Raw genomic sequence first — 13,114 nt, 5'->3', positions numbered from 1 at the left:
CATTTCAGGTAAAGTGACATTTTAGAATGCTTGACTTATTTGCATGATGTTTAAAAAAAAAAACGGCAACAAACTGCAGTGAAGTGTGGAACTGAAAAGTGGCAAATTTTGGATTTGATATCACTAGTATCCCAGTTGGAAAGAGTTAAACGATGTTGAATTAGCAGGAGATCTCCATAACTGCACAGCAAAGCATCCAAAGCTAAGACAAGTGGGACAATGTTTTCCTTGTAAGTGACAGTAGGTTAGATAGAAATCTCTAACCCATTAGGTAGTAGCAGACAGTCCTGGACTTTAAGGCCAGGTTTATACTTCATGCGATGCATGCTCCGGGGACGTTTCTGCTACGCAAGCATTTTATTACTGTTTATACTTGCGTGTGTACTTTACGTAAATCTGGAAGAATCTACCATGTGGTAGTACGAGATATTATCACGGAGAGAACAGGTTTGTCTTCGCTGTGTTGTGAATTGCCTGGAACACCATTAAATTCCAATGATACCTTACTGCAATATCTCTGAAAAGAATGTTGAATGATTAAATCCATCAATCCAGGGATGTCTCCTTTCCAGCAAGCACTGGGCACGAAGCAGAAACAATCCCTGGATGGGGCATCAGCTCATTGCAAGGTGAATACAAGCATTCACATACACTAGCGTCATTTTAGTGCCACCAGAGCACACTGTGTAAACCCAGCAGGAAAACATGTAAACTCTGGGCAGGGAATACCAGTGACGTGACTCCCTGTGAGACAGCAGCGCTACCGTTCTGCCACTGTGTCGCCCCTATGTGTGTAATTATTAACAGTATTCATTATTTAAATGAAATTAACGATTTATCTGTAAAATGTAACATACATACTTTAATGCGTTTCATCATGAAAGTGATATCAAGTATAAATCTAAGGATTCTAATTGTGCAGAAAGTTGGAATAGCATACATTTAATGTGTTCTGTGTGGTGATCTATTGCTCTTTGCCGCTGCTGTCAGGTCAAGAGGAAGCCTCAGGAAAAAAAAGACGGTACAAAAGATGGTATGTGAGACCTTTAAAATATGTTGTGTCATTATGATTGGGAATATGCAACGCTTGAATATAAAAGCACCATGAATGCATCTGTATGTCTGCATTTTGCTTCACCACATCGAACCATTCATCAAACATCGAAGCGTGCACATCGATCTCGTAGGATCCACATAGACTCGGCTTTCTGTCACATATAGATAATAAACAGAGACTTTCATCACACTGCTCTACCTTGACTTTTTGCTGGTACTGCAACTCAAGTACGTGTCGCATTAATTTCGGACGACCTGCTCAGAGGACCAACAAATGAATCCTGGAAAAGCGTGGCAGCCATGATGCATATGCGTTCGGAGTGTGAAGTATAAACATGCCCTAAAGATTGTGAATGTATTTTTCATTAATGTAGGTAATATATAGCACATGAAGCACTGAAACGACTGAAGAGAGTTTGAGCTTTGTGCCCTTTAAGGAAAAATAGCCCTAAATCTAGAAGCAATTCCTAGGATTGGTTTTGAAGGCCCTCAAGAGGCTTAGCAAGTGTAGAGTCAAGAGAATGGAAGCCAGGAAGGAATGATTGATCTCTTGTGATTTACTCTGTGTTTGAAGGTAGAAAGTTCTGTCACGTGGACTGCTTGCTAATTCATATGTAATGAAGTTACAGTGATGAAGATGAAAATTACGATAGAATTAGGCTGGGAAAATTACTTTGGAGCGAGTGAATGATCCTGCACATAAATGATAAGGCATACTCTTCATATGACTTTGAAGAGGGGATTCTCAAACCTTAGCAAAACATGCCTAAGTGCAGTTAAGGGTGTATACAAAACTAGTCACAAAATTATTAGAATAGCTGTTTCAGGCCAATTAATTCCACAGTTATCAATTAATAATATGTTTGAACAATTTATTGTCATAAATACAGATAATTAATAGTTCTCTCACCAATAATGATGGTTCATCCAGGTTAACTGGCAGAAAAGTTTTAAAAACTACTCCAAAAGCCTAGCCTTACAGTGGGGATAAGGTTTTAGTAGTAGGCATTGTTTAAAAACACTTCTGGCAAAAACATATAGCTAAAGACATCAGTTTTAATACAATTTTATTTTCTTTATTGAGAACAAAGATTTTCACTTAGTTGAATGTTATTACTGCTGCTTAATTTATTACTGCTCCATAATTGTAAAGGATAACACCATTTACCATCATCATTGTTTTAACATAGTGCTTTAGCTTACTGTTTTTCTTACAGTTGACTGAAATCTGATATCTCTTACTGACTGTTTGTTTTATTACCATCTCCAGACTGGTGAGGATTTATAACAATATTCGTGAGACCACCTAAAGTCTCTTTAGACCAGTGGTTCTCAGCCACAGTTAATTTCTTGGGTGCTGACTGAAAATATAATTATAGCAGGAAAATACTTTTCTAAAAACCAGCAAAGGTGTCAAAGTTATGTTTCTAAAGCAGACTGCTTCATCAATATTCAAAACATGTTGCCTATGGCATGCGATGACCTAGTTTTCTCAGAGGCCATCTTTAAAGTGTGTTTCATATGTAGATTGTATTTGTATATAGCTTAGCTGGATTACATTTACACCTGGCATTAAAATTAAAATGCATCCAGTGTCTACATCATGTCCAGACAGAAGTTGGAAATACTTCTCACATATGTACAGCAACTTGGAGCTTAGTCATCACTCCCGTTTTATCTGTGCAGAACAGTGCACCACAGCTACCAGTTATGATACCCAGGTTGCCTGCAGCTGGTATCCTTTTGAACCCCGAACGTTTATAGTCATGAAACCAAGGATGAGCCAGTGCAATAAGGACTCGAATAAGAAAAGGCCAGTAAGAAGTGTGCAGTGATTTTATTAAAACAAACCAAAATGGTGTTCAAAACAGAATAAAGTGTGGTGCAGTTCATCTTCAAATAAATAAATATAATCTATAAAAAAAAAAAAGTAAATCCAATAAATAAATAATCCCAAATAGAGATAAAAACCTCCGGTTTAAAACACAGTCATGGTCTGCCTACGTTAAAACCAATCATGAATCTCCATGCATCCATCCATTTCTGTGTACCTATAGCTCACTTTTGGAAGTCTTGTCAGTGGCAAAGAATGCTATCTGGTTGATACGGTCAACCATTTTACTGGCCTGTGTCCTCAATCCCATCCCTCAGTGTCCACGAGGATCCCACAACTCCTGTTCCCTTTACTCACCACCTTCCCACTGCATCTATGGAACTAATCTGGAGCATTACTGCTTCATAAAGGGCCTCTTCCTGACTGTTGTACCTCCTTGCTGCTGCACCGGCTCAGCTGTGATCCTGACGAATTTTCTTTCTGATCATACGTTATCTTTCTCTGGGTCTTTCTTTCTTTTCACTTTCCCCATTACTCTTTTCCCAGCATCGTTTTCTACCTTGTGAGCACAGCTGCTATTCCTGAAGATCTGGAGAACATAATTGGGGAACAGCTGAGCCAGTTGTGCTTACAAGAAACGGTTAATCAGCTTGCATAGCCAACCAAACACCCTGCGACCACACTCAAAAGCTGAGAGACACTTTTTATTTCTTTTTTTTTTTTTAAATTGAAAAACGCTTTTGCCACAGACCCTAAAATACACTGCATCATGGTAATGCTGTATGTAGTTAAAAAGGTAATGTCGTCTTGTGAAGTTTGCAACTTAATTAACTGCTGCCCACCTCCCTAAACAATGCTTCTGTCTTTTCTGCCGATTTGGTTGTTGTACAGTATATGGAGAGAAAATGCATTTGTTTCTACTCATGTTCAGTGTGACCATTGCTGATGGAAATGCACCAGTACCAAATCAAGAGGATGGCAATGTGTTTGTAAATAAGTTTTTTAAAAAAAACACCCAAAAAACTCTGCCATGACTAATTCTGCATTTTAAATATTACTTTTGACTTTTTATTTTCAGAAGCAGTTTTTTTATTCTTAATTTTAAATAGTAATTTATATGGCAAATGAGTAGAGAGCAACTTTTGTTGTTGTTTTATGAGAGCTGAACAGCTTTTGTTGTTATCAAAAGTATATGCACTGACAAATTAAGTATTTCAGTAACTATTGACTATTATTTCTATCGTTAAAAAATGACTTCTTTTATGTTATGATTGAGAAATTCAGGCACTGGTAGAAATAACATTTTTAATAGAGACATAAATGTTGTTCCTGAAATTTGCTACTAATTTTGTATATTGATGTAAGAAAAACACAGTCAGTGTAATGGCACTAGCAGCAAATAAACGTTTGTTAATAAAGTTCCAAAACAAGCAGCTTTGTCATGACTGCAGCAAAAGCATAAGAGGCTAAATCTCATGGCCTCTGTAGGGGACTTCTCTTATATTCTCATAGTACATTAGGGCACCCTTGGTGGAAGAACGGTTGAGAACCACTGCTTTAGACCATACTTGGTTTGTTGAAATTGACTGTTTTTTGTTATCTTTTTATTTATCTCTTTCACGTTTTTATGAGCTCTCAATAGGCTTGTGCTCCAACAACATCTGTATTTTAGGCTAATCTTGTTTTACATTATTAAGTTTTTTTATTAGGTAACAATAGTTTAGGCTAAAAGCCTAAAATGTTGAGATTTTGTCATAGAAGAACTATAGCCGAAAAGGTGTTGAAACTGAATGAACAAGTACAAAATACTGATGTGTGCAGCACATATTAAGTTTTGACGTTATTATTTTTAACTGCATTTGTTGTGTTTGTTGAATTATTCATTTTCATTGTCACTTTTCTTACTGTTTGATTGTGTCACAGTCAAAACTATTGTACAGAATCAAATATGAGAATCATCACTTGTACTAATGTAAAAAAAAAAAAGAAAAGCTTTAGGTAGAAAACTTTAAATCTTTATGTAGAGTAATGTACACTATGCATTTTTGTTTCCAACAGAAATAATTGTTTTTAATAGTATTTTTATCAACTAGTACTAATACTTAAAATACTGAAATGGATTGTGACACTGTTGGGTTTTATGAACATTATGTTGAAAGGTTATAAAAGTAATTTAATATTTTTTCTATTTAATTTTGTGTGTGTGTGTTTGTATGTATGTATATAATCATATGAACAATTTGTTCTTGGCAAGCTATAAAGCCTGTTGTCTGTGATGGAATGCATCCTAGAAGTGAACAGAAATGTTATCCATGCTCGTGCAGCAGTGGAGGAACAGATAACAGATGTGTTGTGTTGTTTAAATGTGCAAGACAGGAAAGAGAAGGGAACATTCTTGTAAAAGATAGTTTTAAGTAAGGAGGGGGTTGGTAATAAAATCTTATTTATTATGTGCATGTTCTTTTTTTTTTTTAATGCCTGCATATGCTGGGTTCATGTCCAAATGCCTGTTAGTTGTATTTTCATTATATAGCCATGTTTCAGCCAGTTTTGTGGCACTTTTAGTGTTAGCTTTAAATTTCACTTACACTGAGTCATATTTAAATGTTTGTCCAGTTGAACTTGTATTTGTGTAAATCGGAGGCTGTGGGCTTTTTCTTCTGACTGCAATGCGATGTTCCTATATATGTGCGGCAAGTGTTTTTGATGTTTGTCCTACTTATACAGCTGGACATGAATTGCTTGGTATACTGCAAACCGTGTTGCGTGTCTCTGCTGCCAATTTCCTGCTTTTAGCACTGAAAATGACTGTGTGCAGAGTGTTTGTAGGCTTGTGTGCTACTTTGATGCCTGATCTGGACAAGATACATCCTGTACCTTCTGATACTCTGTGATGATGAGGAATTGTGTGCCAGGTGGGATGGTGGTAGTCAGGTTAGAGTCAATTATTTGCTGGGGTCTCTGGAGTCTCCTATGTAAACATTGTCTGATGAATGTCTTTGGGTAACTGTTTGATGTGAACAGTTAGAAAAGATAGCTCTTTTCATTCTTTTTAGTCTCCTTGGTATTACAATGGGTGTGAACTCTTCTGTAACAGTCTTATCCATTGAAACAGGTAACGATGCCACCGTGATTATAGGTATTTATCATAAGGAATGTGAAGCAGACAAAATACTATACTTTGCTAGCAATCACCCGTCATTGCATAAATGAAGCTGTGATATGTCCAGGAAATTGAAGCATTGGTTTAATTCTTTTTCCATAGTAAACTGGATACCCGGTTAATATTGCACTGATGTGGTAATAGAAATCCATTCAGCTTGCTACTTTTTAATACCACAAATGTGTCGTTAAAGTAGTGTGTCCAAAGATTTGGAGTGTATGGAGTTAGAGCCATGCTTTCAAATTGCTGCATTACCAGTTCTGCTAAGAATCCTGATAATGGTGATCACACTGGCATGCCTTCTTTGTGTCAGCAGTACTTCCCTTTAAAGTGAAAGTGAGTTTTCTTGGAAAGTGAAACTAGATGCATTTTATTGTTCGTGGCCAGCTTAGATCATGTTGTTATGGTGTGGTTGTTATTTAGCTTTTGTTTTCAGAGTTTATGTGGTCAGATGAATTGGAATCATGGTATACAGTGATTTGATATCCAACAAAACCATGATTTCATCCTCGTAAGTTTGTAAGTGATGGTGTCAGAGAGCATTTCTTCTATTGCTGTGACATATTGCTTTTTGTCTAATACAACTATCGTGCCTCCTTTGTCGGCCGGTGTGATAAAAATGTTGTTATCATTTTGTAGCGATCTTAAAGCCTTCTGTTCTTTTAAAGAAACATGTACCGTTAGACATCTTACATGTAACTGGGTGGCCACAACACACCTTATTTCTATACACATGTAAATGGCATCTCTGAGCAGTTAATTTTGTGATCATAAAATGTTTACAATTCTATTTAAGTATCCTCTGAATTGAAAAATTCTAAAAGCTCCACACTGCTTTTTTACATTTTGATAACTGAAATAGACTGATTGTTTTGCACATGTCAAAGGAAATGTTATGTATCAACTGTCATCTTAAAAAAAAAAAAAAGTGTAAGACTTTACTCTTCATGTAAAATGTATATTTTCCCTAAATTTCTAAATAAAATATAAATGGAAAACACATAATTAAGTATTTTAATGATTCATTTTTAAATCCTCTCCCCACTGTTTCATTTTAGTTCTGTTGGTTCTGATCGTTTTACCCGGATTTTGAAGCACATCTTAACACAAAGAAGGTATTTTTGCTTTATGAAAAAATAAATCTTTGCTTTTAATGCTAATGACTGGTACTCTAGGCTTTCTTAAAAGTTTACCAAATACACCCAAAAATGAATTAACTGCATTATAGCATTTGAAACAGCACATGTATACTCTTTGACTTGATATCAATATTAGAATTTTTCTTTTTAAATTGATAAGCCATCTAGAGAACCTTTTAGATTGCTGATAACACATTTGTTAATAAATTATTACTTATTTAAATGCTGAAATAATTTAGAGGAGATTGTGTGTTGGCAGTTACTATCCACTGTATCCACCTGCAGAAGAAATGAATATTGATTATGAGAATTTTCAGCTGTATGCACAAATGCAAGTCACTCCAGACGTCTTCATAGTGCCCTCTGAACTACGCTATTTTGTGAAGGTGAGTAAATATTTATGGAAGTTAAAATTAAGTTTTATAGTTGTACACAAAGATTTAATGTTCTACCCATGACTTGTTTCTCTTGACACTTTTCACAATTTTATTAAATGGAAGTCATAAGACTTGAGTAGCTGTTAATATAAAAGTAAATGTTTTGGTTTTAAAGTCTTATTTTGTGAATTGTTATTTTGATGTTATTTTGCTTTATAGTGTTGGTCCCAGATAATTAGACTGAGGTTTTGCTCTAATGTACTTTTTAAATGATGGGTTGCCCTGTATATATTGAAGTGACTTGCTAGATTTGTTATTCCCTCCCTCAGATACAATCTTTTTATCCTGGTAAAGGTTTCAGAAGCAACAGGCTGAGCCCAGCTAACCTGGTTACCCTATGCCCAAAAACACACTCTAGCCCTCTCCTGTTTTATTCCCTCAAGCTCTCAGACCAGCTTATAGCTCTGGGTTCTTAAGAATAATCTATTTCCAGTACACATCCTGTTAAAAATATCCTTCATATATGCCATAAAGACCACATTTTGCTTTCTTCAATCCTGAGAAACAGTGACTCCCTTATGATTAACTCTTTACTTTGCTATGGAAAGTCAGCTACATTGTTCAGAAACATGGCTTATTATAGTTTTTTGTATTTATGAAACCCATCTTTCATAATGACCAGTAAAATAACAGCTTTATCTAAGTACTTGGTTCATGCTTCACCAATCCTAATTCAGGTAATGCCCATAGCACTAGTGCCATTATACAATGCTACTAGTCAGTCTGTCTCATTCAAGAATAAGAACCCAAAGTATTTAACTCTTCCACTTGCAGCCATTTCCTTTTCTCCTGAAAAGAACAAGAAGTCTTTTTCAGCTATCAAGTAAATTGAATAAGTGTTTCTTCAAATCTGATTTTTTTTCTGTCTTTTGTTGATTTATGCTACAGATTATGATCAGATGAGGTCAGGAAAGCAGCATCATTCACGAGTAGCAGAGATTCAGTTGTTGGGTTTGCCTTCAAGATTTTATTGTAACTCTGGTTGATCCCTTGTATAAACTACACATAACACCAAATAATACACTATTCTGGCCTTAGCACCCTGTTGTCTTGAATGTGTTTCATGATGTGATCCTAAACCAGGTCCTCATGACACATAGCAGTAGAACATATAGACTCCCATAACCTTTCGGCAGGATAGCAGGACTGAACATGATGTGCAGTCTATAATTTTATTTGATAATTTTCAGTCAGGGATTTAACAGTCAGCCAAAGTCTTAATTTCTGTAACCTGGCATATTTTTTTGTAGGAAACCTGAGGAATATGGTTCCTCTGTAAATGGTACCCACTATTTTGTCTCCTGTCCATTTTTCAGTATAACTGCCTTGAGGTTCCTTAACTACAGTGTTGAAGAAAAATTGTATCCACAACTTGTTTAAAATATTTTGGCATTTTCAAATTCTAACCTCACAGCCTTGTCTGTGCAGTAACCTAATTGCACCAGATTCTTTCTTTCCCAGGTTTGACACACATACTGGTAGCTCCTTACACATTAATTCTATCCTTTCTTGAGGTCAGTTTAGTGTTATTGAGAATAGCTTGGGCAATATATGTCTTACCCTTCCTGAAGTGTGCAGTGGTTTGTCCGAAGTGCTTTAAAGAAAATGCCTCTCCTTGATCTTGCCTACTTCCTTCCATTTCATGACCTAATAGTACCGTATAGTTCATTGTGCAGTCTCATCTGTTTCTGCTGCAAAAAATGGCCTCATTATGCATCTTGAAGGGTTCTCTATCTCCACTAGTAACATCTTGAACAGATCCATTCAGAATTTGCATGTCCTCCAAATGAATGTGAGATCAGCTAATTCGGCCTTAGCTGTAGGTAAGTTCTGAAGTTTGTAGTGTGACATAGTTCTTGTTGTGGGCAATTCATGACTAGCACAGAAATCATGGCATTTTATGTGTCCCCCAGTCACACTTGTGTTATTCCTCATGTACATTTTTTAAATGTTCTAATAGGTTAAAGTTGATATACAGTACCCTTTAACAGCCCATGACCTACTGTTTTAATAGAATAGTCTGATTAATTATTAATTGAGCATCAACAAATAACAGTCAATGTTTTCTTGCCTGCAACCAAACATTTTGCTGAGACAATTAATTGTGTAATATTCACATGGTCTAGGGAGAGACTGCTGCCAACCAAAAAAGTTGGTTCACAAACAAATGTTTTGGGCCAAGGTAACCACTCTCAAGATTTACATTATGCCATTACAATATTATGAGGGTATTTTTATAATCCTTCAATCAAATTATTAACCTTAATGAAAATCTCCACAAACCACTCGATATTTTTGAATAAAGCTGTAATAAAGTATATATTTTTGTGGCTGAAAGATGTCTTTAATGCTGCTGTCTTTAGAAATTGTTTTGCTTACAAAGCACCACCTTTAAAATTGTCAGGCTAAGTATTCATATCCAAGCCTTTTTTCTGTCATAGTTAATTCATGTTTGTAATTCCTCAGGATGTCATTGGCTGTGTATGTATGAACCCTGGGCGATTAACAAAAGGTCAAGTCGGTGGGACATATGGACGACTTTTCATTAAACCCAAAATTAATTTAGAAAAGGAGCGTCAAAATCCATGCTTGGCAGCGCAAGTGGTGAAGATCTGAGTGCCAACATACCTGTTTGATGACATCATTCTGTGAGAAGCCTACTGAAGGATTTAGTAAATTGGAAAACCGATCCCATTGTCCAGTGACTGAGAAAATGTGTTTAAAGACTATTATCCAAGATATTCCCAGAGTCGAGGCTAACCATAGTGCACATCTTGACACTTTATAGAAGACATCTTTATTTTATCTGAAGTGTCACCACAGCTTCTTTAATAACCACCAGAGAGACTGCAACTGAATCAGCACAGTGTTCTATGTACATACAGCTCACTTCATGTGTTAAAGGCAAGAACAATAAAACAAAAGTGAGAGCTGTCTAGGTCTGATGCTTGGAAAGGATTATTCCTTAATTGCCATATAGTGGCTAGGGTAGAATGCTGTAAATAGTTTTTCCAATAAAATTCCTAAAGGAAAACATTGCAACTGCTCTTTAAAATGTCATTGTAATCTTCAGCATGATTTGTTTTAGCCAGAGCTAGTAGTAGTAGTAGGTTATGGCAATGGAATTCATGATGATGTATGACAATGGGGGAAAAAAGCATCAAATGTGCCCATGAAAAAAATACAAAACTAAACATTTTATAAACAGTTAGCCCTATGATGGGCTGGTCACTTGTCCAGGGTTGGTTCTGCCCTTCCCCTAATGCAAAGACCCTAAACTAAATAATCTGGTTAGAAGATTAATGGAACAATTGATGGTTCAAATTAGGTTTTTCACACTTAAAGCGGCATGTGTTTAGAATTCACAGCTAATACTAAATCATGATAAATCACTTCTGTCTCTGAAGATTAATTGAATACCCATTAAGTAATGCTCAGATCTGGCTTTCATTTCATCTTCTAATGTATACATAATGCTGGAGAGTGGAAATTCCTGTGAACAGTTCCTGAGATGAATATTCAAGTTTGTCATGCTGTTTCCTGAAGCAGTGTGGGATGCAGTGCGTGGGAATGCTTCCTTAGATGAAGTTGATACCAATCCATTCAGTCCCATAAAACAGTTGGGCACATGACAGACCATATATCTTACCAGAAACAGTAATCCAAGACAAACCACAGGTAATCCAAAAAAGCAACAGAATAGACAGACAAGCAACAGTGATCCTCCTTGCATCTTGCCAGTTCCTCCATTTAAAGGTCCCACCTTCTTCCCTATCAACTCTAGCATCCTCCGCTGTTGTCCAATAGAGTAACACACTCCGAGCAGCTGAGATATGTGGTCCTTTACTCAGTAGCAGTACTACATTCCCCTCTTCCAGGCCATTGTGTATGGCCGGACCAAAGCTTGAGGTTGGCTGTATTCACTGTGTCTTCCTTCTTAGTCCCTGGCAATTCCATCTCTACTCCGTAGGTCACCAGACCTTTCCGCTGGACTCTTATTGTGGGGCCAAACCACTTCAGAGCCAGTTTTGATTTGAATTTGTTAAAAACTTTAAAGGGGGGATGAGTCTTGATCCAGACTTTCACACCAACTGAAAACTGAGCAGGCTTATGTTGCTAGTTATATAAGCAAGATTGTCTGGACTATCCTGCTATCATCCTGTCCTTCACCTGTTGTGAAATGTGGTGGATGGTTTGAAGCTGGTCATGAATGGATGTACAGTATCTGGTTTGGGTATATTGTGATCCAGAATCCTTTCTAAAGGACCAGTAAGCTATCTACCTAAAGCTAACAATGCAGGGGTCTCGCCTGTAACCTCATGCAACTGCCATGTTCAATGCAAACCGGATTTCAGGCATCCATTTAGTCCAATCCTGATGGTGGTCTCCAACAAAAGATGCAATCATGGCCTTCAGGGTCCATCCAGTTCACCTGCTCAGTATGATTTGTTTGCGGGAGCTATGCTGTAGTCTTCAGCCAAACCACCCCCATTGCAGAACCATAGCTGTGATAATGTGCTTCGGCACCCCCAATCGGGTAAATAACTCATCGTTCAGTGTAAAGCATATCTTCTTGGCTGTAGCGTTAGCCATTAGGAGTAGTTCCACCCGTCAAGTAAAATAGTCCACAGTTGCCATCTGGTACGTCTTCTGGTCCTTGGTGGCTGGAAATGGTCTTATTAGGTCCATGCCTAGGCACTCCCCTGGTGTGGCATTGGTCACTCTTTGAACTGTCCAGAGAAGAGACCGGTGGGGTTTTGTATTGCTGACAGGTGGTACATGTGCGGACATATCCTCAGCCGCAAATTTCTCCTCCAGGATCTTATGGTGTTTTTAGGCGTCTAAGGTCACCATTGATCTGTCTATCATGTTAGTATTGTAGGAACTTGGGAAAATATGTATGTCCCGGGCACTACCAACTGATAATGGTAAACCTGATAAAGTGTCCCTCGAAGTTCCCTATAATGTATGTGATCAGGCCTCTTCCCCAAGCCCTCTCTCAGCCCATGACATACAGGACTAGCAGCTTGAGACTGAACAGTGTCCTGCATGTTCAGGGAAAAATCAGGCTAAGGTTTGGAGACCAATACCATGGGTGCTTGCTCATGCACCTGGGACAGCACATGGGGCATGATATTAGCACTGCCTTTACAAAAGCACACCCTGGATATAAACTGTTGGAGATGCAACACCTACCTGGTTAACCTAGATGTGGTCTTCTGGTAGTTGAATGCCCAGATCAGAGCCTGGTGGTCTGTGTAGACTTCAAAAGTTGTTCCCTCCAGGAATTGCAGCCACTTCTCAGTGGCCCACACAACAATGAGGCATTCCTTCTCTGTGGTGGAATAATTGTACTTGGCACCCTTCAGTGACTGGGAGGCATAGGCCACAACTCTTTCCTCCCCCTGATTCATTTGGGAGTGGATGGCACCAAGCCCGAGGTCACTTGCTTCTGTGTGGACGTGGAAAGTCAATGTGGATCTGG

General features: G+C 37.6%; 1 protein-coding gene across 1 annotated transcript in view; it reads left to right on the top strand.

The window, feature by feature from the left end:
* Nucleotides 1-10,563, top strand: part of pola2 (polymerase (DNA directed), alpha 2) — a 61,892-nt gene extending 51,329 nt beyond the window's left edge. The window contains exons 16-18 of the mRNA XM_039769047.1: nt 7,112-7,168; nt 7,452-7,578; nt 10,096-10,563. Coding sequence (XP_039624981.1) covers nt 7,112-7,168; nt 7,452-7,578; nt 10,096-10,245 — 334 coding nt within the window. The 3' untranslated portion in view covers nt 10,246-10,563. The remainder of the gene's footprint in view (nt 1-7,111; nt 7,169-7,451; nt 7,579-10,095) is intronic.
* Nucleotides 10,564-13,114: the final 2,551 nt, after the last annotated feature.

The sequence above is a fragment of the Polypterus senegalus genome, chromosome 11 (genome assembly GCF_016835505.1).
Source record: "Polypterus senegalus isolate Bchr_013 chromosome 11, ASM1683550v1, whole genome shotgun sequence".
NCBI lineage: Eukaryota > Metazoa > Chordata > Cladistia > Polypteriformes > Polypteridae > Polypterus > Polypterus senegalus.
This window is presented reverse-complemented; position numbering and strand designations above follow the sequence as displayed.